Genomic DNA, 25,161 nt, shown 5'->3' with positions numbered 1-25,161 from the left:
GCAGAGACCCTGACCTATGGTTCAAGCTCCTCACTGGGGTGACGGCACTTACTCCGACCTGGAGACGGGCACCCGTACCAGAGCCCTTGCTCGAGAAGCACGCCGAGCGCCTCCCTATCACAAGTGGGGGGTGGGGCTCGGCAGTGCTCTCCTTTGGGGTCCCTGCACCTCGCTCCCACAGGAGGGTGCTCCCCTGAGACGGGAGGGGAGGGAGCCCCTGTAAGGGAGGGGTGAGGCCAGGTCCCTTCCTGCCGCGCCCCACCCCCCCAGGCCCTGCACCGAGCACCTACCTTCCTGGGGTCCTTCCTGTCCTTGGCACGGCTGGTGTCCTTGCGAGGGCTCAGCGGGCCACCCCTGCCGCAGCGGCTGGGCTTGGTGGCAGCTGGGGCGGCACTGCTGGGGGCTGGGGCGGCGGCCGAGGCGTCATGCAGGAAGATGCGCTCGCTCCGCCGCCGTGTCCACAGGTCGTCGTCGCTGGCCTCGGGCCCCGCCTCAAAGCCGGGCTCCTTGGCGCCCCGCACCTTGCGGGTCTTGCGCCCCTTCTCTGCCGCCAGCTTGGCCTTGTCGGGGCTGGTGGGACCTGGGCCCCGGGCGCTAGGTGCAGGGGAGGCCAGGGAGGGCCCGGGCTCCCCTAGTCCCTTCTTGGGCCGCAGCAGCCCGGTAGGCGACCGCTTCCGCACCTTGACCTCACTCTCCGAGTCCGTGTACTCGAACTCCGTGCCTGCATTCGGGACGAGGGCAGCGGCTGTGGACAGGGGCTCCCGGCACCCCCACTTCCCACCCACCCAGACGCCCTGGCCGCCAGCAGAAGGCCACGGTCCCACCCTCCTCCAAGGGAGGCTTCTCATTTCCAGGAGGAGAACCTGAGGCCCAGAGGAGGAGGGGGGAGGACTCATGGGGCCACACGCCTCTGAGCAGCAAGCCCTGCTGGCCCCACTGCTGTCCCAAACTGCCCCCTCCCCCCACCGTGGCTGCCCAGACTCTGCTCCCTCCTCATCCCCCCCACCAACCCCCGCAAGAACATCATCAGGGACCGTGAAGATTCCTGCTTGGCCCCACATGAGCTTCTCTGCCTCCTATATGCCCCATGGGAATCCCAGAAGCCAGGGCAGGCCAGAGAGGGCCTAACACCCGCAAGGAAGCAGCTGGAAAGCCCACATGAAATCCCCGAGCCCCATGGGGCCTCTCTCCGCTTCCTGGAGCCGCTTCTCAGAGATGGGAGGTCCCTGGCACCCACTCCCTTTTAGAGGACAGGCCCTGCCAGAACTCGTGCAGGGGCCCGGCCCCCTCCTGTCACACCTGAGGCTTGGCCCTTCCCACAGACAAGGGGCAGGGCTCAATCCAGGCCTGGAGCTGCTGGGTTCCTTTACACACAAACTTCTCCCGATGCCCCGCTGTTCTCCAGCACCTGCGCTACTGCTGGGCCCTGGAGCACCATGTCTCTCCAGGCCTCTACTTGGACACCTGCAGCCTCCTATCTGAGAAGGTCCACTTGGCACCCTGGGGAGTCCTCTGTCCACACTTCATCGACACAGGCGCACAGCCCACTGTTGGGTTCTCACCCTTATCTGTCTATCCAGTCCTGCTCGGCCCCACAGAAACAGATCCCTAATTTCACTACCCCAGGCCTACTGACCCCGGGGCAGCTGGCAGCCTGCCCTCCAGGGCTCCTCTTGGAGGCCCAGCCCCATCACCCAACAGAGGCAGCCAGGGCAGTGGGCTGGGCTGGGAGGGGACACTCCGTGGGAGGTAGCCACTGGCAAAGCTTACCAATGCCACTAATTAATCTTTTGTTAACAAACTTCCCACTGCACAGGGAGGCAGCTGGGGGCTTTCATGGCTGATTAGGGGTGCAGGCCATAAAACGCAGGCTGGATTTCTGCTGTTGGGTGTAACGGAATGAGGCCCTGCCTGACGGCAGCCTCCGACAAAACACCATCAGAAAACCTAGACCCCATTCAACACTGCAGGGGCGTCACCTAGGGCGCGGGACTGCCGGGCGGACAGGGCAGTGATGGACAGTGGACACGTGCTTAGAAGAGGGAAGCGGGACTGCATGAGTAAGGCTGGAGGTTAAATACTTGACGAGGCCAGTGGGGCAGCAAGAACGGTGCGTGGGGGGGGGGGCGCGTGTTCTCTGGAGGGCCCTGGGATGGGGACAGGCAAGAAGCCCAGAGAGAGGAGCATGTGCCCAGGCCTCAAGGCCGCATGGTGACACAGCAGGGAGTTGAGTCCGTGCCCTTTACTTCCACCCAGCGTACTGTCCTCCTGCCCCCTCCCCAAGAAATAAGGCGGTAAAGGAGGAACAGACCCAACAAAGCACTAGAGATATAAAACAGAAGGGTAAGACACAAAGAGACTAAAAGTCAAATGATGGAAAGGATATAAACCACACTAACAGCAACTGAAAAAGAGCTGAACGAGCTCCACTAAGTATCAGACAAAATTGACCTTACAATAAAAATCGTTAGAGGAGGACATATTTAAATGATTAAATGGTCAGTCCCTTAGGAAGATACAATTTATAAACAGAGATGAACGTAATCGGGAAGCATACAAAAAAAAAGATTATACACATGACCAAGTGAAATTTATTCCAGGAACAGAAGGTTGGTTCGACATATAAGAAAATCAATGTAATGTACCATATTAATTAAGGACAAAAAAAACACACAAACAACCTCAACAGACACAGAAGTAACGGACAAAACCCAACACTCTTTCAAGATAAAATCACTCAAACCAGGAACAGAAGGAAATGTTCTCAACCTGATAAAGATGTCCATAAAAATTCACTGCTAACATGACGTTTAATGGTGAAAGAATGAATGTTCTTCCTCTACGATTAGAAGACAAAGATACCTGTTCTTCCCACTTCTATTCGACATTATACGGAAGATTCTAACCTAGGCAATTAGGTTAGAAAAAGAAATAAAAGGTATACACATCTGAAAGCAAAAAATAAAACTCTATTTGCAGATGACATGATCTTATATTATGGAAACTACTACTAAAAACCTACTAGAACAAATTAGTTCAGCAAGGTTGCAGGATACAAGATCGATATGCAAAAATCACTTGTATTTCTATACACTAGCAACGAACACTGCGAAGATGAATTCGATTTACAACAGCATCAAAAAATACTCACAAATTAAAATAAGTGCAAGACTTGTACAGTAAAAACTATAAAACACTGCTGAAAAAAAATTAAGCACATAAATAAATGGAAAGACATCTCATGTTCATGGATCAAAAAATTTACACTGTTAAGATGCCAGTACTCCCCAATATGACCTATTGATTTAACACAATTCCTATTCATAATCCCAGTGGGCTTTTTTGCAGGAATTCACAAGCTAATCGTAAAATTCATATGGAATGCAAGGGTCTCTGAGGCAGAAAGACAGTCTTGAAAAAGAACAAGTATGGAAGACTCATATTTCCCAATTGCAAAGCCTCCTACAAAGATTCCTGTGGTAATCTAGACTGTGCTGCTGGTCTAAGAACAGACGTCTACACTGATGGACTAGAACAGAGGGTCTAGAAATGATCCTTCATATTTACGTTCTGTCGATCTTCCTTCCACAAGGGCACCGAGACCATTCAATGGGGAAAGAACTGACTTCTCAACACAAAGATATGGCGACAACGCTGTCCACAGGCAAAAGACCCCTCCATCCCTACATACACAAAAATTAACTCAAAATGGATCACAGCCCGAAATGTAAGTCACAAACCATAATCTTAGGAGCAAACAGGACTGGATCTTGGCCTTGGGTTGGGCAATCCTTTTTTTTTTTTTTTTTTTTTAAGACGCAAACGCCAGAAGTACAAGTGATAGCTTTGGGCATCATCAAAATTTAAAACTTTAGACAACTTACAGAATGGGAGAAAAAATACTTGCAAAACCATGTTTCTAATTAGAGCGTTACAGGTAAATATACAAAGAACTCTTACTCAATGACAAGGAGACAACCCAATTAAGAAGTCAGTCAAGGGTTTAAATAGGCATTTCTCCACATACAAAGGGCTGCTAAGCATAAGAAAGGGTCCTCCTATCACCAGGAGAAATCCAAAACCACAATGAAAGATCACAGCACAGCCACTAGAATGGCTTCCCCCCCCAAGAAATAAGGCATCACCAAAAAGACACATAATAACAGGTATTGGGGAGGAACTGGGGAGGAAATGGGAACCCTCACAGAGTGCTGGGGGAAATATAAGTGGTACAGCCACTTGGGAAAAGTTTGGCATTTCCTCAAAAGGTTAAATACCAAGTTACCAAATGACCCAGCAAGTGCACCCTTAGATCTGTAGCCACAACTGAACACACGTCCACACAAAAACATAGACACCAATGTTCCCAGCTGCATTATTCATGACAGCCCAAAAAAGGAAACAAAACCCATTAAGTAGATAAACCAAATGTGGTACATTCGTAAAATGCAGTATTATCCAGCCATAAGGTCTGAAGTTACACAAGAAGAAACAATCTGAGTAGACCTTTATCTATTAAAGCAATTGAATCAATAATTAATAACCTTTAAAACAGAAAATGCCATGCCCAGATGAGGTCACTGTTGAATTTAACCAAACATTTAAGGAAGAAATTAAGCCATTTCTCTACAATCTCTTCCAGAGGATAGAAGCAGAGGGAATATTTCCCAACTCATTCTAGGAGGCCAGAATTACTCTAATACCAGAAGTTTTAAACCAGAAGACGACAGTACAAGAAAACTACAGACCAGTATCTCTCATGAACATAAATGCAAAAAATACTCAACAAAATATTAGCAAGTCAAATCCAACAATGTACGAAAAAAATTATAAACCACAACTAAGTGAGATTTATTGTTCAACATCCAAAAATCAATTACTGTAATCCATTACATCAATAGCCCAAAGAAGAAAAAAATCTCATCATATTAATAGAAAGCATTTGACAAAATCCAACCCAAATTCGTAATAAAAACTCTCACTAAACCAGGAATAGAAGAGAACTTCCTGAACTTGATAAAGAAGAACCATAAAAACCCTCCATCATACTTATTGAGAAAAACTAGAGGATTTCCCACTGAGATCAGGAACAAGGCAAGGATGTCCCCAGTTACCACTCGTTTTCAGTATCATACTGCAAGTCCTAGCTAATGGAATAAGACAAGGGAAAAAAAGTATATTGACAGGGAAGGAAGATAGAAAACTGCCTGTGTTCACAGACGACATAAGAGTCTATGTAGAAAACCTCACACAGTCAACCAAAAAAATCTCCTGGATCTGATAAGCCATTACAGCAAGGTCGCATTTTACAACCTTCATATATAAAAAGTTGCTCACTTTCCTACATACTAGAAATTAATAAGTCGAATTTGGAATTTAAAACATGATACTGTTTGCGTTAGCACTCCCCAAAATGAAATACTTAGGTTAAATCTAACAAAATATGCACAAGATCTATGGGATGAAAACTACAAAACCCTGATGAAAAATCATTTCCATGCTCAAGGAGAGGAAGACCTGATATTGTCAAAATGTTCGTTCTTCCCAGTTTGGGCTATGGATTCAATACAATTCCGCACAACATCCCAGAAGTGAATACCAAGACACTAATGTCAAAGTTTACATGGAGACTCAAGACACCCAGAATGGCCAGCTCAAGATGGAAGAACAACAAAGTCTGAAGACTGGAAGTACCCAGCTGCGAGGCTTACTATAAAGCTACAGTGATCATGACAACGAGTTATCGAGTTATCAGCCAAAGACAAGACAACCAGATCAATGGAACAGAAGAGAGCCCAAAAATGGACTCCCATTAATATAGTCAAATAATCCTTCACAAGGGAGTAAAGGCAATACAATGGAGAAATACCATTCAACATGAATACCATTCAACAAATGGTATTGGAACCAGTGGAGTTTCACAGGCAAAAAGAGAATGTAACAAATCTTACACCCTTTACAAATTAACTCAAAATGAAAAAAAAAAAAAAAAATTAACTCAAAATGAAAAAAAAATTAACTCAAAACGGATCACAGGCCTAAAGTTAACATGCAAAATTCAAAATCTCCTCAAAGATAATGTAGGAGAAATTTAGATGACCTTGAGTCTGGCAGTGAACCCTTAGATATACCACCACCAAAGGACCAATCCACAGAAGCTGGACTTCCTAAAATTTTACATTTCTGCTCTGTGAAAGACACTATAAAGAGAATGAAAAGACAAGCCACAGCCTAGGAGAAAACACTTGCAAAAGACACACCCGATAAAGGACTGTTTTCCAAAACCAGATAAAGAACTCTTAAAATCCAGCATTAAGAAAACAACCCAATTTTAAAAAGTGGGTCAAAAATCCTAACAGACATGTCGCCGCAAGTTACACAGATGGCAGATAAGCAAACGAAAAGATGTCCCACGTCATGTTACTAGGGAGAGGCAAATTCAAACAAGATACCACCACACAGGGGCACCTGGGTGGCTCAGTGGGTTAGGCCTCTGCCTTCAGCTCAGGTCATGATCTCAGGGTCCTGGGATCGAGCCCCGCGTCGGGCTCTCTGCTCAGCGGGGAGCCTGCTTCCCCTGCCCCTGCCTGCCTCTCTGCCTACTTGTGCTCTCTCTCTCTCTCTGTGTCAAATAAATAAATAAAATCTTAAAAAAGAAAAAAAAAAAGAATGCAAAGACGGGGCGGCCACTTTGTAACAAAAGACATTACAGCAATTTCTTACAAAACCAAAAGGACTTCTACCATGTGATCCAGCAGTCACACTCCTTGGTATTTACCCAAAGGAGCTGAAAACTTACATCCACATGCAAAAACACTGTGTACAGATGTTTATAGCAGCTTTGGTCAAAACTGCCAAACTCGGATGTCACCAAGATGTCCCAGACGCCTTTGAGTAGGTGAAGGAATAAACAAACTGTGGCCCATCCAGACAATGCGATATGATTCAGAGCTAAAAACAAACAAGCTAACAAGTCACCAAAGACATGCAGAAACTTCTTAATGCATATGATTAATTGAAAGAAGCCAATCTGAAAAGCCCCCCGGCTGTATGATTCCAACGACATGACATTCTGGAGAAGGCAAACTACGGAGACAGAGTATCGGGGATTGCCAGGCATGCAGAGAGGAGACAGATGAAGGGGTGGGGTACGGAGGGCTTTTAGGCAGTGAAACTACTCTGTATGACAGTACAAGGGTGCCTACGTAAGTCTGCCCAAACCCACAGACTGTCCAACACCAGGAGCGAATCCTAACGTAAACTACGGATTCTGGCGGAGTGACGCGTCTGTGGCCTGTAGGTTCCTCAGTGGTAACAAGTGAAACCACTGGGAGGGATAATGTTGATAATGGGAGAGGCTGTGCATGTGGTAGGGGGCAGGGGGCATAGAGAAATCTCTGTATCTTCCTCTCAATTTTGCTATGAACCTAAAACTCCCCTGGGGCGCCTGGGTGGCTCAGTCTGTTAAGCAGCTGCCTTTGGCTCAGGTCATGATTCCAGGGTCCTGGGATCCAGTCCCGAATCGGACTTCTTGCTCAGTACGGGGCTTGCTTCTCTCTCTGCCTCCTCTCTCTGCCTTTGCCACTCTGCCTGCTTGTGTGTGCTCTCTCTCTCTCTGACAAATAAATAAATAAATAAAATCTTTAAAAAAAAGAAAAAAAAAAAGGAAAAGGACCCAACTGTTAAGCTGTCTGTAAGAGACTCACTTTAAATATGAAGATGAGGGGCACCTGGGTGGCTCAGTGGGTTAAAGCCACAGCCTTCGGCTCAGGTCTCAATCCCAGGGTCCTGGGATTGGGCCCTGCATCGGGCTCTCCGCTCAGCAAGGAGCCTGCTTCCCTTCCTCTCTCTCTGCCTGCCTCTCTGCCTACTTGTGATCTCTGTCTGTCAAATAAATAAATAAAATATTTTAAATAAATACGTATGAAGATGAAAGTAAGATGACAGTAAATGACCAGGAAAAGATATACCATGCAAATAGGAAGGCTAAGACAGGTGAAGTGACTGTTTACTACCAGATAAAAGGGATTTCGAAACAAAACATATTAAGAGATAGATAGAAAGAATACTTTGTAATGATAAAAAGACCAATTTAACAGGAAAACAGGAAATCATAAATGTATATATGTACCTAATAACAGAGCTTCAAATACAGGAAGCAAACATCTATAGAATTAAATTACAAGGAGAAAGAAAATCCTGCAATTTATACCCATCTGTAAGCAACTGGTAACACTAGACAAAAACCAGCAAAGATTCACAAGATCTTTTTTTTTTTTTTTAAAGGTTTTATTTGTTTAGTTGACAGAGAGAGATCACAAGCAGGCAGAGAGGTGGGCAGAGAGAGAGGAGGAAGCAGGCTCCCTGCCGAGCAGAGAGCCCGATGCGGGGCTCGATCCCAGGACCCTGAGATCATGACCTGAGCTGAAGGCAGAGGCCCAACCCACTGAGCCACCCAGGCGCCCCAAGATTCACAAGATCTTAACACCTCCAATCACACTGCCTTGCCTGATAGAACTGAATGATTTACAGAGCACTGTATATTATGGCATCAGAATACGCACGCTTTTTTTTTTTTTTAAGATTTTATTTATTTATTTAACAGAGAGAGAGAGACAGTGAGAGAGGGAACACAAGCAAGGGGAGTGGGAGAGGGAGAAGCAGGCTTCCCGCTGAGTGGGGAGCCTGATGCGGGACTCAATCCCAGGACCCTGGGATCATAACCTGAGCCAAAGGCAGACGCTTAACCACTGAGCCACCCAGGCTCCCCAGAATACACATTCTTTAAGTGTGCATGATACATTTACTATGAAATACCATATGCCCTCAAAGTTTTAGGGTTTTTTCTTTGGTTGTTTTTTGTTTTTTTTTTTTTAAGATTTTATTTATTTATTTGACAGAGAGAGAGAGAGAGAGAGATCACAAGTAGGCAGAGAGAGGGGGAAGCAGGCTCACTGCTGAGCAGAGAGCCTGATGCAGGGCTCGATCCCAGGACCCTGAGATCATGACCTGAGCCAAAGGCAGAGGCTTAACCCACTGAGCCACCCAGGCGCCCCAGAATACACATTCTTTAAGTGCGCATGATACATTTACTATGAAATACCATATGCCCTCAAAGTTTTAGTTTTAAAAGACTGAAATTATAGAGTATTTTCTCTAACCAAGATGGAATGACATTAGAAATCAGTAATATAATAACCAAGTAACCCCCACCAATATTTGGAAAATAATACTTCTAACTAATCACTGAATGAAAAGTAGAAATCAAATTAAGAAACATGTTGAACTGAGATTAATAATGAAAAAAGGACAAGAGACAAGTGAGATGCAGCTAAAGCAAGCTTCAGAGAGAACTTCTAATGTCTCCACAAGAAAAGAACGCCCCAAGCTGATTACCTAAGCCTGCATGTTAAAAAATAGGAAATGGTTGGCAACACACCAGAAGAGAAGGAAGGAAATAAAAAAGAGCAGAAATCGGTGAAATTGATAACTTCTAGCCATGCTGATCAAGAAACAGAGCAGAAACAAATTATCTGGTTTGACAATGAAAAAGGAGACATCACTACAGACCCCTCAGACTTCAAAGTATAAAAGGGGAACTCTTTGCCAATACAGTTGAGAACCTGGATAAAACGCAGAAGTCTGCGAATTCTAAGATGGCTGACGCATTCAGGGATGAGGACAGGGGCTGTGGACAGGATGATGCTCTCTGGGTAGCCACAAGCCTAATGGGGAAGGGGTCAGACAGGTGGCACGTGACCACAGGACATCACGGAACCAGTCAGAGGTTCTCAGCAGGGGAAGTGGTCTGATCAAGTTTGAGCTTTAAGAGCCCTCCAACTGCTTATGTATGAAAAATACTCAAGAGGAGTAAGCAGAAGGGAAGCCAGCGCCACTGCCCAGAAGAGCCAGGCCCAAATCCCCCAGGGAACAATGGCAGGACATGGTGGGGGTGAAAGGGAGGGAGAAGGAAGAGCTGAAAGAGGCAAGGTCAGGGCCTGAAGAATGTGAGGCTGCCCCAGAGATGAGGTCCCATGAGGCGGTACAGACCATAGGAATGAGCTTTTGTCCTATAGCCTGCAGGACATGAAGCCAGGAGCACCTGGGGGAGACCCAGGGGGTAGAACAGGCTAGCACCCCAGTGCTCATTCTCCCTGTCGCAGCCCCTGCCAGAGGGCCTCACATGGACCCCAGAGGTTCAGAAAAGGGCAGGAAAGCCAGGCCGAGGACTTAACCAGGCTGAGGCCAGGTGAGTGCACACCCTGAACACACATGCTCCCCAACACCCCACGAGGAGACACTTGGCCAGGCAAGAATGGGGTGGGCCTAAAAGGTGGTCCCCTGTTTGTCTCAAGAAGGCAGGCATATGACTGGGGATGTAAAGAGGAAGGAAGTGGGGCCAGGACAAGGCCTAGCCTCCTGCCCGAGCCTGAGGGCCAGCTGTCTCCATCTGCCCATCAGGGAAATGGGACAGTAAGCACAGCTAACAGTGACATGGCACACGACCACCCACAGTGATGACCTTTTTCCAGGTCCCAACCCCAGGCCTCATGCCCATCTCACCAAGTGAACCGCCTCGAATGCCCAGACTTGGCGGGCCTGTACCTCTAGTTCTACGTATACTTAGCCGATTCCCACCTCTCTCTCATGGGTCAGCCTGGGTGTCCCCTGCCTGGAGCGGCCTCTCCCTTGGGCTTCTACAGCCCCCCACAGTGCAGACCTGAGGCCTCTCTGCTTCCTGGAGCTACCTATCACCAGGCACCTAAAATGGGGGAGTCAGGCTATGACAGGGGAAGTCAGGGGCATGAACAGTGAAGGTTAGCCTGCATAGCTCTGGAACCCCTCCTGGGGCAAGTACCAGTACCACGCTGCTCACATGGGGCCGGCCCATGAGGCAGGGCTCCCCCAGCCCCCAGCTCTGCCCCTACCCTTCTCCGAGCCCGTTTCCGGCCTGCAGGACGGGACAGTGGTGTCCCTGCGTGCCACCTGCCAGTACGTACTTACCCATCAGGTTCTGCCGCTCTTCCTTCTTCCGGGCCTTCTGCTTGGCCTCCAGCTGCACCACTGATAGCGACGGCCCCACTGTGGGGCTGGGGAGGGCACTGGCTGCAAAGCGAGCCAGCAGGCCCAGCCCACTCTCCTCCAGGCCTGGCGACAAGGCCCGCTCTCGGGCCCCCAGCCTATAGCCACCGGCGGCCTCGTCCTCCTCCTCCTCCAGCTCATCCTCCTCGTCCTCCTCCTCCTCGGAGCTCTCATCTGGTGCAGAAAACAGGGGGCGAGTCAGAGCCTTGGCCTCGGCAGGTACCGCCCCCCACCGCCCCGACTCAGCCGGAGCACCAGCGAGGGGTGCACGGCTCCAGCCTAGAACCTCACTCCTCATCAGCCGGGGGTGGTTCCGATACCAGCCCACAGATCCCCCTACCCCCGCCAATGGCCCAGTGCCCCCATCAAAGCAAGCCCAAGACGCGGGCATCCCGGACAGCCCAGAGGTGGGCAGCAGCTTTGGGAATCAGAGGGTTTCTGTAAGGGGAACACCAACATGCACCTGTGCCGTGGGGAAGGGGACAGACACACAGACAAGGACTGGAGACAGCTCTCTCCACCATCTCACGCACACACGCACACACACGCCCCGATGTACAACATGAAGGCTGAAAGGAGGCAGGAGAAGAGGAAAGAGGAGGCCAGGGAGGGGCAGAGAGGGGGTGGGGTGAGGGTGCCGGGGACTCAGGGGACTGGTGGGGGTGGCGGGGCATGGGTTCTGGGGCTAGTGACAGGAGAAGGTAGAGTTCGATCTCTTCTTGAGCAGGCTCTGGGGTCCAAAGTTGACTCCCAGCAATTCCCCTAAGCTGGGAAGCCTGGGGTAAATCCTGGCCCTCTGGGAGCACTTTTGTTCATCTGTGGCATGGGCCGGTCCTCCCAACTCACCCAGCTAAGGAGAAAGCACTTTGCAGGCTGAACAAGGACCAAACAGAAACAGGACCAGCCTGTTGTACAAAAAGAAACCGCTGTCCCCAGGGCCAAGGGAGCCACAAGCTGGCTATGCCTCCTGACCTACGGGGAGCCAGGGAGGGAGGGCATGTAGGTCAGCTCACCTCACTCTGCGCCGGGAGACTGAGGCTTGGCATGGCCCAGCACTCAGGCAGAACTCAAACCCAGGGCTCCCTGGCTGCCTTGTTACCCAGTGTCTCCTGGAAGGGGGTGCTCCCTGCACGTCAACCAAGCTCTCCACCAAGAACAGAGACTGCAGGGAGATTACAACCTTGCTCCTGACCTTCCCGGGGAGACAGCCTCACACCGTGAGAGTGGGCAGGCGAGGGCACTGGGGGCTAACTGCCCAGGGACACCTGCTCACTCTGCCTGGAGTGCTGGGCACATGGTGGTGGCTCTGGGGGCCACTAGCCCAGGGCAGGGCCAGGCAAGGCCAGAGGCAATTCTCTGCAGCAGTCAGAGAGAAGGGACATAAGGAGGTGGCCCATGCCCCACCCCACCCGACCCCCACTCTATCTTGGGCAGGGAATGCCTGGGCTCAGGGAATGGAGAGGGGCAGACACAGCCATCCAACTCCATGTTCTCCTGCCACACCCCGAGCCACCTCTGCTTGCTTGGGTGCAACCCAGCAGCCCCAAGTGGTGGCCCCGGGTGCACCAAGGGCGGCAGGGGGTCTGCCTACCCAAATTTCCGAGGGAGCCTGGGTCTCTAGGGTGAGGGAGGTGGACATGAGCTTCAGGAATCCCTGAAGGGCGTTGAGAAAGGAAGGAGGCAGAGACAGAGGGTTGTTAAGAGGAAGAGGAGGATGGGGAGGAGAGGGAGGAGGGAGAGGAAGTGGGGGAGGCCCGGCTCCCAGAGCAATGGATGAAGCAGGATGGAGGCCAGCGGGGCAGACAGGCGGCAGACAGGCAGTGCACACTTGCGACCCATCCACATTGCGGACATCACATGGTTGTCTCTGCCCCAGTGGGCCACAGCGGCAAAGCAGGCTAAGTGTAGGCAGACTTAAGGCAGCGCCTGGGTCCCCCACATCAGGCCTCCCTGGGGTCGGCCAATTTGGGCGGGGGGGGGGGGGGGGGGGGGGGCGGTGGCTGGCTGGGGTGGGGGCACAGAATCAGATGTGTGGCCAGTTTTCCCTTCTAGAGAACACCTTCCGTGGCTGCTCAGGTGTGGAGACTCCAGAACTCTCCCCCATCCAGAAAGATTCCCCACCAGCAATGTGCAGTGGGGGAGGGCTGGCTCTGGGTTTCTGGATGCCTGGAATGTCTCTACTGGATACCAGTCAGCCAGCAGCAGCCCAATCCCCGCACCTCAACATGGAAAAAGTACTTGGAAGGAAAAACCCAAAACCAGGGTTCGCTTCCCACAAAGCAAGATTGGTCTCTGGAGACCCTCCCCACCTCCGGCTGCTATGAGCCTGAAAAGCCCCCACTGGCTGCCTCCCATGGTGGCTGGTCTGCTCAGGCTGGGGTATGCGGGGCAGGGGGAGCAGCGGTGGCGGGGATCGGGGGGGTATCTCAGGACCAAGGAAGCCTTTCTGGAGCTGTCCACACCTGAGGCAAGAGAGCCTACCAAGGGCAGAGGGAGGAAAAGTCCCAACAAAGAAGCCCAAGGTAATACAGAAAAACTTTTTCTTACAAAAACCAAAACCAAAAAACTCTTGGCTCGGTATGTGGGGTTGTCTGGTGTAACTTGGTTTGGTTTGGTTTTCTAAAACCCGATCGATAAATGCCAAAGCAATCCGCTGCTGCCATAGCCGATGGGGGCAAACCCCGAGGAGGGGAGGTGCAGGGGGACACAAAGAAAAGGGTTTTGCCTACCTACGGAGCAACGAGCCAGGCTCGGACCCAAGCTCAGTGACCCGCTGCGCCGTCTGCCCTACTCCCAGCCTTCGCTTTGCGTCCAGAGTGCAGCGTGAGAGCAAATGCAAGAGACCAAAACAGACATTCAAAGCATCATGGGCAGGGATCAAGGGTGAGGGTATGGTCAAGCTGCTGGGGGGAGAGAGCAGACACTAGAAAGCCAAGCAGTCAGGTGTTTTAGTACCGGATGTCAGGAAGACCCTATTACCCAAATATCCCTGTCAAGACCTGACCAGCGTTGAAAGAGAGAGAGAGAGAGAGAGAGAGAGTGTGTGTGTGTGTGTGTGTGTGTGTGTCTGTGCACGTGTGAAACAGGGCCCCTCGCCTCCCCCTATCTGGGCTCTCTCCACTGCCACGTCTGGCCTGCTCTGAGGGGCCCCTGGCTCCCTCTGCCCACTCTGGGCAACGGCCCTGTGCCAAGACATCTGAAGGGGCTGCCTGCTTCTCTATGGGGTCAGGGCTGAGGCAGGACAGCTTCAACTCACAGAAGCTGGAACTCTGGCTTTAAAGGGGAGGAGCCAAGAGGGGAGAGGAGCGGGTCAGGGAGAGAGGAAAGAGAATGGTGAACCAGCCAGACTGGTCCAGAGGCCAGGACTAGGGGCAAAGGAGGCTGACTGGTAAGTTAGTGAATTCCCCACTTCCTCGGCTCAAACTCCATTCACTCAGCCGTGGCAGCAGCCCAAGAGAACATGGGTCCCAAGGGCACCTGGCTCTCTGCTGTGCCATGTCCTGGTCACCCAAAATGGACCTCGGCAAGTCAGGATGGAAGGTGCGGGCAGGGAGACGGCAGACCAGGAACGGGAGCACGGCTGGAGTCAGGGTAGCCTCTGGTCCCAGGGCCTGAGCCAGTTCCCATCCAGGTGGGCCTCTGCATGCCTGGGCCCCACCCCAGGGGGCATGGGGTCTAGACTCTGGGAATCCCTGAAGGGGCTCCACCCAGAAGCAAATCCCTAAACCAGGGTGAGGAAATACTTAAGGATCCCCTGGCTCCCCCTACTTGTCCCTGGGACGCTTCTAACCCAAGAAGGTCAGAACCAGGATGTCCTCAGGGATCACAGAATCCCACCCTCTCCCAACAGGTGAGGCAGATCGGGGTGAGGGGGCTGCCAGCTGACCAGGCCTGTGGGCTCAGAGGCCAGTGCTCTCTCCGAAGCCCGGGGCCCCCCCACCGCTCAACGTGGCAGTGAAGCCCACGCTTTCAAATCTCACAACAAAACTCGGGGCGGCAAATGGTCTTGACCCTGCACTGCCTACACGCCCTTTAAAACAGAAATACGTGTTAGAAAACAAGTGTTTATATTTTTAAACCGCTGTTACACAGAAATAGAGCTTTAAGAAAATAAAAAAACAAACAGGCAGCTAAAAAACAAAACAAAACAAAAACAAAAGATGAAGCTGGAGGTGAGCACAGCGGACTTTAAGCCTGAGAAATGAACGCATGCCAACAGCTACCAGGGATATTTGAGTAACAGAGAAGAGTGGCAGACCGCCTCTTCCAGCTCTAGCCCTTGGGGGAGGTAGGGGTGGGGGAGGCAGGGGGAGGGGAAGGAGGAACGAATGAGGGGAGCGGCAACCTAATGGTCTAGTAAGGACACAGCAAGAGAGACAAGGCACACGGGTTTAGTTAAAAATGAACTCGGTATGTTTAATAAAGCTTGGTATTACCAAAAATCGCGGTACAAACATCAAGTCACACGCCCACACGACAGAATTCCATTTACAAAATGTCCCTCCGGGAGGCCTCCGAGAGAACCCGACCCAGGCCTGCGGTCTAGGGGGGCAGAGGAGGCGAGGAGGGGGGCAGAGGGGGAGCGCGGAGGAGGGGGAGACTAAAAACAGTCCGTATAAAGGCTCAAAAAGAGCCAGGCCGAGGCGTTATCGCAACGATACAGGTACAAATAAGAACAAAAATAGAAGGACTCGGGCGGATACAGCAGGCTACGCTGCCAAGAACCAAGATGGCCGCCCTTCCCGAGGCGTCCCAGGTGGGCCACCTCTGCCCGCCATCTCCTGCCATCTCCTGCGCGCTCGCTCGCTCGCGCTCGCTCTCTCGCGCTCTCTCTCACTCACTCTCTCGCTAGAAAACACGGAAGGTACTTTGTGTTTGGAGCTAGTAACCTTGGTCAAACGAGTCCTCCGAGGAATCGCTGAAGGAGGAACGGGCCTCGACCTCTTGAAGCAGCAAACAAAAGGGCTGCTTCCTGCCGGCGGCCGGCTTGGGTTTCAGAGTCCGGGCGGCCGCCAGACCCCTCTTGGTCAGCTTGGGGCCTCCGGGGGGCTTGTTCTTTGCCACCATGCCACACAGGATGGAAGACGTCAGTTTGGAGCTGGACGGGCCTTGGGCAGACCACTCGTCCTTCAGGAATTCTTCGTCTTCCTCTGAGTCCGTATCTGCAGTCAAAGTAGTTTTTAATAAAGTAAGTCATGGAGCGCTGGGAGGGGATGGAGGGGCTGGTGTCCCTCGTCACTCTCGGTGGCTCTGAGAACGCCCTGGTGAGTGCCAGGTCCGAGTGCCTACCAGCCGTGCAACAGGCCATGTCCCACCGCCTAGACCTCTTCTCCCTGGCCTGGAACTCTCAACTCTCGCCTGGGAGGCCCCCGGGCCACAGGCCTCACAGAGCTCGTCCTTTCCAGACCCGCCACGCAGCCACCTCTGCCAACAGCCTTTCCGGGCCCCGGGGGAGGCAAGAGCCCTACTCTCAGGAAGGCCTGAGCCAGGGCCATGAACCCAGCCCACGGCTCCTTTTAGGGAGAGACAAGACGCAAGAAAAGAAGGGCTCGGGTAAAGCTCTTCTACCCCAGAAGAGCAGTTTGCGGTGGCGTGCTGGGCGGCGCAGGCAGACTGGGGAGCAACCACACACACGCTCGCCCCAACTCCCCGCCCAGCAGCATCGCAATGGCCATCGAACGCAGTCACACCAAGGAAACTGGCAAGTGATGTTCCAACTCAAGGCTTCCTATCAAAGGGCGTCATTACCAGCACACAGCTGCTGGCTTCCCCCAAGTCTCCCGCCTTCCTGCACAGGGCGGGAAGGCCAGGGTTCCTAAACGTTCCTGGGAGAGGATCACCCAGCCTTAGAGAAGGCAGACCATCAAGCGGGCACAGCTCTGGCCCCTTCCAACCCCAACCCAAACGTCCTCATGCCATTTTGATCCATTTTATAAATGGGGCTGGGCTGTCCAGCAAGGTTTCATTGGAAAAAACGGCTCCACAGCCAAAGACTGTAATCCCATGATCTGATAAAATCCACTCTGAACACGAGGAACAGTAACGAACAGAGCTAAGCTCTGGCAGCACCTGCCATCTCCAGGCCCACAAGAAACTACACGGGAATGTGCACGTGTCAGGTGCGGGAGTGAGGCAGAGGCAGAGGCAGTGTCCGTCCTCTGGCTGCCTCCGCCTGTACCTACCTATGCTTTCCACTCCAACCAAGACCCAACTCCAGGATGGCCTCAAAACTCTAGGCAGGGAGTTAACACAGACAAGCCCCATCAGGCCTGTCCATCCTTTCCAAGCCCACATCCCAGGCTGGAAACACCGTGGGTGATGACGAGCGAACTGGCTTCCCACCAGGCATGTCCCCCAACCCCAACAACCCAATGTTGAAAAACAAAGCAGTTTTCTCTCTTCCTGTGTCCTGCCATCCATCTTTGTGCCAGAAAACACTCTTGGCTTCTTTCTGACTGCGTCCTCTCATCTACCTACAGAAAAGCCTACGTGAAAAATACAAACGAGGGATGCCTGAGTGGCTTAGCTGGTTAAGCAGCCGACTCTTGATCTCAGCTCGGGTCTTGATCTCAGGGTCACGAGATCGAGCCCCACCTTGGGCTCTGCACTGGGCATGCAGCTTACTTAAACAAACAAACGAGGAACTCTCTTCAGAGCCAGCTACCTACTATAGCTAGCATCTAGTTGGACACAGATCTGATCACTCTGCTGCAACTTTAAGTCCCTTCCCTCACCTGGACAGTGGAATTTTCGACGCCCAGTGTAACAGACAAGCAATCTGAATATGGCTTTGTGCGTGCAAACATTTGCACACAGGGGACTCACTAGCTCAGAGCACGCCAAAGACCTCAGGAACTGAGCTCATCTCTGGCCTCCAGATGTACAAAGACAGGATGCTTCTTGCAGTCAAGAGAGCAACTCCCCATTCCCTCCAACATTCTAAAACCCAGAGATGGAAATATCAGAGAGTCCTTCTTTCCTTCTCCTCTGGGGCTATGAGTTCTGAGATGAGCTCGGTAGCCATGGACCTGGTCATATCATACCAAAGTTGAGGGCCACAAAAGCAATGGCAATCAAGCATGTCCTCAACATATAAGGCACAAAGGAGCTGTTTACCTCACATATTTGTCTCTACATCAGCCCTAGAGACCCATTAGTCCTGAGTAACCAAACTACAAATGTTAAAAGAAAAAAAATAACAAAAAAACAAAAAAAGACACGAACAACAGCAGCAGCTTAAACTTATGCCATAGCCAGCTTTTACCAACATGAACTCACTAGAGCTCACAACAGCCCTGTGAGGGCAACAATAATTTAACTCCAAGTCCATAAACACTTTATTTCCTTTCCTCAAGAAAACAAACTTTAATAGCATTACAGGTGTCTACCTTCCTGCACTTGACATTCAACCACTCTTCCTATATACCAAGTGCAGCCAATCAAAAGCCCAGATACCCACACCCAGGCAGACCAAACAAAAAAGCCCTCCACCTGAGTCAGGGCATGGGGACTCCCGCAACAGACCCTGCTGAGGACTGCTGGGAGGTGCATGTGAAGCCCCTCCAGGCCTTTCTGTAGCAGCCACTGGCTTGTGCGCCTGGGTTCTGGGCATTTGGGGCTCCACTCACACACACACCAAGGAGCACCTACTACCCACCACCATAGGCCCATGGAAGACCAGCCATCTGCACACACAGCACCTACTATCTGCCATACAGCGTCCCAGAGCCACCAGAGACTGCACACAGACCCGGGAGCACCTATTACGTGCCACCAAAGGCTGTGAAGGGCCAGCTATCTGCCTGTGCACACGCCCGCCCGCACGCGCGCGCGCACACACACACACACACACACACACACCCAGAAGCACCTACTACACACCACTGAAGGCCGTGAAGGGCCAGCCTTCTGCCCAGGCACACACGCACACACACATCCAGGAGCACCTACTACATGTCACCAAAGGTCATGAAGGGCCAGCCATCTGCCCAGACACACACGTACACACACACCCAGGCGCACCTACTACGCACCACCTAAGGCCATGAACGGCCAGCCATCTGCCCGGGCGTGCGCACGCGCACACACAGAGCACCTACTACATGCCACTGAAGGCTGTGAAGGGCCAGCCATCTGCCCGCGTGCACGCACACCCAGGCGCACCTACTATGCACCACCACCGAAGGCCGTGAAAGGCCAACCATTGCGCAGGCGCGCAAGCACACCCAGGAGCACCTACTACCCGCCACTAGAGGAGGCCCCAGGCCCAAGTCTGGGGACCGCGGCTCAGGAAAGCCGCATTCCCGAGAGCCCAGGGAAGGAGCTCCCATGCAGCAGGCCCCGGCCAGTGAGAGGACGAGAAGCCCCCTCAATCCAGCAGCAGGTGCGCTTCCCGGTTCGACGCTCCCGACCCGGGCGGTCCACCCCCGGGCACAACGTAGGGCAGCCACCTGGAGTGCTGTGGGAAACACAGATGCCAACAAGGCCCACAGAGCCCTCAGTGCGCTGCCCAGCACCTCCTGGCACGGCGTGCGCTCTGCGAACAGACGCAGTTCCTCCGAATACCCGGCCAGGGGACTAAGAGCCGCCTGTGGGCAGAGGAGGTAGGCTCTGCTCTACGGTCGGTCGTCGCAAACGGCCGCTCTAGGCTGAGTAGCCGCTGACTCTGTGGCGCAAAGGCCTCCGCACGGACTGTTCTCCCGCAAAGGCGCGAAGGACTGCCACAAGCTGGCGGACTTCCCCTCCCACCCACCAATCACAGGCACTTCCGCTTTCCGTACCCTCCGCCTCCCCCCCGCCCCCCGCCCAGCACCCCACCACACTTCCGGCCTGGAGCCCACGCAGAAGCAGAAGACACCTTCGAGCGCCCATGAGAGAGACAGAGGAGACTGAGGAGAGAGAGGAAGCGGCCCGAGGTGGCGCGGCGTCCACTACTTACTGTAGGAGTAGCTGCTCACTTCCGAGGCGAACGGGGAGTGGGCCGACTTGGGCTGGCCTCTGGCCTTGAAGCCCACCTCCATCTTCCTGGCTTTGGCGGCCCTTTTGTGTTTACCTTCTCTGGAGGCTTTGAGGGACAGACTGAGGCCTTTGGCCAGCGCCTTCCTGTCCTTGCCCAGCAGGCTGTCGTAGGGCGTCAAGTACCTGCCGCAGCCCCCGCTCGCTTTGGACTTGCCCCCAGAGCTGTCCGAGAACTTGAAGGGCGACTTGAGCTTGTCCTGCTTCGTGAGCGACAGGGCCTTGTCCAGCTTGCTGGCCAGCTGCTCCTGGTCACTGGCCATCTTTTTCTTTTTAATCTTCAGCTGTAGAGGGAAGTCGGGAAGTCACGCGTTAAGACGTTTGGCGAAAAGACGAGAGCGGGCTTCAGCGCACGGGCTCTGACGGAGCGGGGCTCCGGTCCCTTCTCCTTGCCTCCGTGGCTTCCAGCAAGTTGCTCAACCCCTCTGAGCCTCTCTTCTCCCCGATCCGGAAAATGAGAATTACAGGCAGGCCTCTTGGGGTTGTCGTGAAGGTGAACTGAGATGAGGCCCGTGAAGCTCTCATCACAGTGCTGTTACCGTGGGTGCAGCGATCGCTAATGGTGGCACTGCCACTGGCTCTCCCCAACGCTCTCATGCCTCCTAGGGAAGCCCTTCAAGCAAGCGGCCCTGCTGATGCGCCAGGAGGCGAGGGAGGGGGAGGGGGAGGCATGCAACCAAGATAGAAACCTCAAATCCTAGCATGGTTGATCCATTTAACTGGACCACCTGAAGCAGCCCAGGAAGACTGCAACACATCCTAAACTGGCCCATCCAAGTGACGGGGCGGGAGCTGCCAAGAGAATGCCTCGGGTGTGCCTTGGATGCCCAAAGCAGTAAACAGCGATTGGAGATCTCAGATTAAATTCCTGGTTGCCCTGTCTGCTGTAGTCGTTTGCTATCTAAAGGAAATGTGCAGTTTCAAAGCCATTAACGCCCCTTGTTTGAACATTTTAGCCGTATTTTCTTTAGTCAGGTAACATATCATACGGGCGAGAAAGGAGGGATAGGGTCATTTGAACAGCCAAGAAGCATCCCTCACGATTTGCAAATAAAGGATCCTAACATACAGACTGGCTCTGTTAACTCCTCCTGGATCCAGTCTCCCTTATGTATTTCCCTCTGATGGCCAAATCAACGGAAAGAGTTCCCTTCTGTGGAGCTTTATGAGGAGGGATGACAAGGTACATTAGTATTTAGAGATACGGGCCTTAAGTGGACGATTTCAATGCTCTGCAGAAATAAGAAAAATCAAGGAGTTGGCTCTCACTCCATTACCCCCGGAGAGTTCACAAGGAAATTACAATGGCATCAAGCCCTTGTTTCTCAGAACTACAGAACGGTGAAGCTGCTCATTAGACAATTACACTGTTAAACAACAGTAATTGCATTATTTGGTTAAGAACTTGCAGCCTCTCTTTGTGGCTTCAACAAAGGGTCATGGAGCACACACAGGGGGTGTGTCTCTCAGTCCCAGCTCTACCTGAGACTGTGCTACTTCTAAGTTTCTGACTTCCTCTGGGCCTTGATCCATGCCCCACCCCACCCCCCAGCCCAGTAAGACTGGAGGACAGTCCCTCCGGTACTAAAGCAATTATTTCTACAGTTTCTGTGCAGGACTAGGATGATCAACAGACCTGTAGAGGGAGTGTGAACTCTGGCACACCTTCCAGACCTTCTACCCTAGGATGGCAGCTTACTGACCTGACTCATGAAGTCTGATGAGGATTCGTGCTCATCCCAAGGCTGGCTCCTGCCCCTCGCTTTCCCCGTGGCAACAAGGCCATCATGTTCCTCCTCAGGTCCCTTGTGCCTCTTCCTCATGCCTGCTCCAAGCTCGTACTCCTCCGACGTCAGCAGAGGCTTGCTGCTCAGCCTGAAACCCAGATGCACAGCTGGTCAACACCCTGGCCAGGAAAGACTCAAGGGGGGGGGGGGGGGGGGGGTCCGCCCTCACGGCCCTGAAGGCTGGGCTCCGGATGTCGAAGCACAGACAGTGATGGCAGAGTGACGAATCTGGGGAAACAGATCCTGCAAAGCTATGGTCCTGGGATTCTATTTGTGAATGGGGCAGAATGAGAGTTTAACAGGAAAGAAGAAACACTTCTCCACGGCAGTATCCTCTGCTGGCCTCTTTCTCGCTTGTGCTTCTTCATACATATGCTCGCTCGCGCACGCACGCACGCACGCGCACACACACACACACACACCCCTTATCAAAACGTGCCAAGAACAAGGATCAGAAATGTCAAAGAACTCCCAGAACGGGAGGGGGATTAAGGGTCTCCGGCTGGTCTCCTGCAACCCTGGGATTAACGCAGTCAAGAATATGGTCCCAGGTTGAAGGCTTCTCTTACCTACTTTAAGCTAAACCCTCATGAGTCATAAGAGCAACTAATATTTACTTGGTGCTTACTATGTGCTTTTTCCCATGCCAGGGCTTTATACTCCAACCACAACAATGTTCTACATGCTGGTTTTTTTACACAGGGGGAAACGGGCTCCAAAAAGCTAGCACAGAGCCCAAGGTCACAATAAACACTGGATGCAGCTGGGACGAAAAAGCAGGAAAGCGTGTCCATCTCGGGGGGCTGTACTCCGATGCAGGGGCTGCCTGCTGGCGACCCCAACCTCTGCTGTCTTCAGGAACTGCTTCCCTACCCTCCTTTGGCCGGCTGTAGGGAATTTCTTCCAGTCTCCATCCTCTCCTCCAACAGGAACATCCAAGAAGGATAAATGCAATTCGTGGGGGCCCTTGGGGAGGTCTTCTGACAAGACCTGTGGCCAACCCACTGCCTCTCCTGTGCCTTCAGAAGCCACCCTGCGGCCCCCTCTGCTTCCTCAAGCCAAGCACCAGGCTGCCTAGTGTCTGCCCTGCCCCAAAAACCCAGGCCAAGGTGCACTCCAACCCCGCTGCTCTGATGGGCCTCATTCGGCTCATGCTACTCCCGACACCCAGAAGATCGCAGCATCACTCCTACCCGTGCCCAGCCCGGAGGAAGAGCTCTCATTCCAGCCACCATTCAAGAAAACCTCCAGAGGTGCCACACGCAGCTTCTGCTGCCACTCAAGGAACACACAAAGGAGCACCCCTGGGTCACAGGCTCAGGTGCAACAAGCCAGGAGGACAGGAATGACATTGTCAGTCACACAGGGAACCAAGTGACAGCACAAGTCAGAGCCCGTCCTGGCGGGGCTGAAAGTTCAGCGAAGCCCTCTGTAGGGAGGAGGTACGTGGAGAAGGGCAGGAATTCGTCCCTAACCGTGGAGGAAGCAGGTGTGGCAGGAAGGTGGGGGAAGCGCTTGGCTGACGGCACGGACACCTCTCTCCCTGGGCTCATCTGCCATTCAGTGCTGGGGGGATGAGTCTGCCTGTCCATTCGCCACTCGCCTGGCTCACCCTCCTGGCCCGGGCAGCGCACACTGTGCTTCCTGAGAGCTACCAACCAGGCGGGTCAGAGTCCGAGGGACTCGAGGTCCCCGGTGCCCAGACGCAGGCCCTATGCGGGCCCGTGCTCCTCCCCTCCGAGCTCTGTGCCAGTTCCCGACCCACCGAGGGGCCAGCCTTACTTTCCGCTACTGTTGCGGCTCTTCCCTCTCTTGCGGGGGGGCGACAGGGCGCTCAGGGCGTGGGTCCGTTTCCTCGGCCTGCCAGGGCCTCTGCGTGCCAAGCTTCTATGGGGTTCCTCGCGCCTGTCCCTTAAAAAGAATCACACGCTTGGCTGTGAACCTGGGGGGGTAGAGGGGGCGCGGAGGAGGACACACGATACGCACACGTCACTCGGGTCCACACACACCTCTAATGGCCTACCACAGCCAACCTACTGAGCGCCAACGCCTATGAGAGCCCAAGCAGGGCGCCGCCTGCTGTGGCCTTGTCACTGGGCCGGCCGGGGCCGCGGGATGCACCTGGGGGCACACTCACTCGGGGTCGCGGCGTCTCTGCAGCTTCACCAGCTCTCGCTGCTTCTCCTTGTACCGCCGCTGGACCTCGGCCAGCCGCATCCGGAAGTCCAGCTCCATGGCGTCCATGCTTTCCAAGGACGACTTCATGGCATACATCTGCAGGGAGAGCGGGGTGAGGACGCCGACACCCACCAGCTCCCACCACCCACAGGAGAGGTGAGGCTTGATGGTGATGGGGCCCCAGCTCGAACCCCATCTCTGCCACTTATTAGCCAAGGCCGTGGGCAGAACGCAGAACAGGGATCAAAACCCAAGTCCGAAGGGCTGAGCAAAGGCTGTGTGGCCCAGGACAGCTGCTTAAGCAGCGTGGCCCATCATGTTACACGTCACTTATAGATGGAGGTTCAGAAACGTGAGGTGCTTGCCCGGGGCCCACAGGCAGAGAGGGGCACAGCCAGGCCTGCTCTTCCCGACCCATCAGGCTGTCGCCCATTGTCCCACGGCTAAACTGAGACCCAGAAAAGGAAAAGAGTTCACCCAGGACTGCACAGCAAGTCAGTGGCGGAAGATGGACTCAGATCAAGACCTTCCAACTCCAAAGCCAGCCATGTCCCCAGCAAGATGGCATCTCTGGGGGACCCACCCCAGAGCCCACAGGCAGGCAAAAACAGGCCCGGAACACCTCACCCGTTCCTCCTTCTTTTGCATCCAGCTGTACTTCTTGTTGGGGTTCAGCTCCCGCGGAAGCCGCAGGTTCTTGAGTGGGTCCACGAAGGGGCTGTCCAACACCTCCTTCAGCATGTGGCTGCTGGCTGCCAGCAGGCTCTCCAGCGAGGGCCGCACCGCTGGGCCCCGCTCCGCACCTGCACATGGGAGGCAGGTGAGCCCATACTTCTATGCCTGCCCTGGGGGCAGGATTCCTGGACACGGCAGCCAGCCCGACCCCAAAGAGGGAGGAGAATGAGGCCCAGGACCAGCTCAGGGCTTGCCTAAGGCCACATGGTGGCCCCCAAGATGCTGACTACACCGCAGCCTTTCCGAGAAGCAAGAAATGGTGCATGGTGCTAAATGAGAACGAGCGAGAGTCAGGGCACACAGCATGACCCTGTTCCAAATGTCCACTGCTACACAAAGTAGCCGAATAGCCAAGTGCCGACAG

At 53.1% G+C, this 25,161-nt stretch overlaps 1 protein-coding gene across 1 annotated transcript in view; it reads right to left on the bottom strand.

Moving 5' to 3' along the window:
• The window catches only part of LOC111145735 (trinucleotide repeat containing 18), an 81,636-nt gene that overhangs the window by 14,329 nt on the left and 42,146 nt on the right, over positions 1 to 25,161 (bottom strand). Inside the window, exons 11-18 of the mRNA XM_022500898.1 lie at positions 24,690 to 24,865; positions 24,022 to 24,158; positions 23,667 to 23,795; positions 21,801 to 21,972; positions 20,021 to 20,381; positions 15,972 to 16,244; positions 11,005 to 11,256; positions 291 to 721 (exon numbers count right to left, since the gene is read on the bottom strand). Of these exons, the coding sequence (XP_022356606.1) occupies positions 291 to 721; positions 11,005 to 11,256; positions 15,972 to 16,244; positions 20,021 to 20,381; positions 21,801 to 21,972; positions 23,667 to 23,795; positions 24,022 to 24,158; positions 24,690 to 24,865 (1,931 nt within the window). The remainder of the gene's footprint in view (positions 1 to 290; positions 722 to 11,004; positions 11,257 to 15,971; positions 16,245 to 20,020; positions 20,382 to 21,800; positions 21,973 to 23,666; positions 23,796 to 24,021; positions 24,159 to 24,689; positions 24,866 to 25,161) is intronic.

The sequence above is a fragment of the Enhydra lutris genome, unplaced genomic scaffold (genome assembly GCF_002288905.1).
Source record: "Enhydra lutris kenyoni isolate GAN:26980312 unplaced genomic scaffold, ASM228890v2 scaffoldscaffold13, whole genome shotgun sequence".
NCBI lineage: Eukaryota > Metazoa > Chordata > Mammalia > Carnivora > Mustelidae > Enhydra > Enhydra lutris.
Note: the sequence above shows the minus strand (reverse complement) of the source record. Positions and strands in the feature narration are given on the sequence as shown.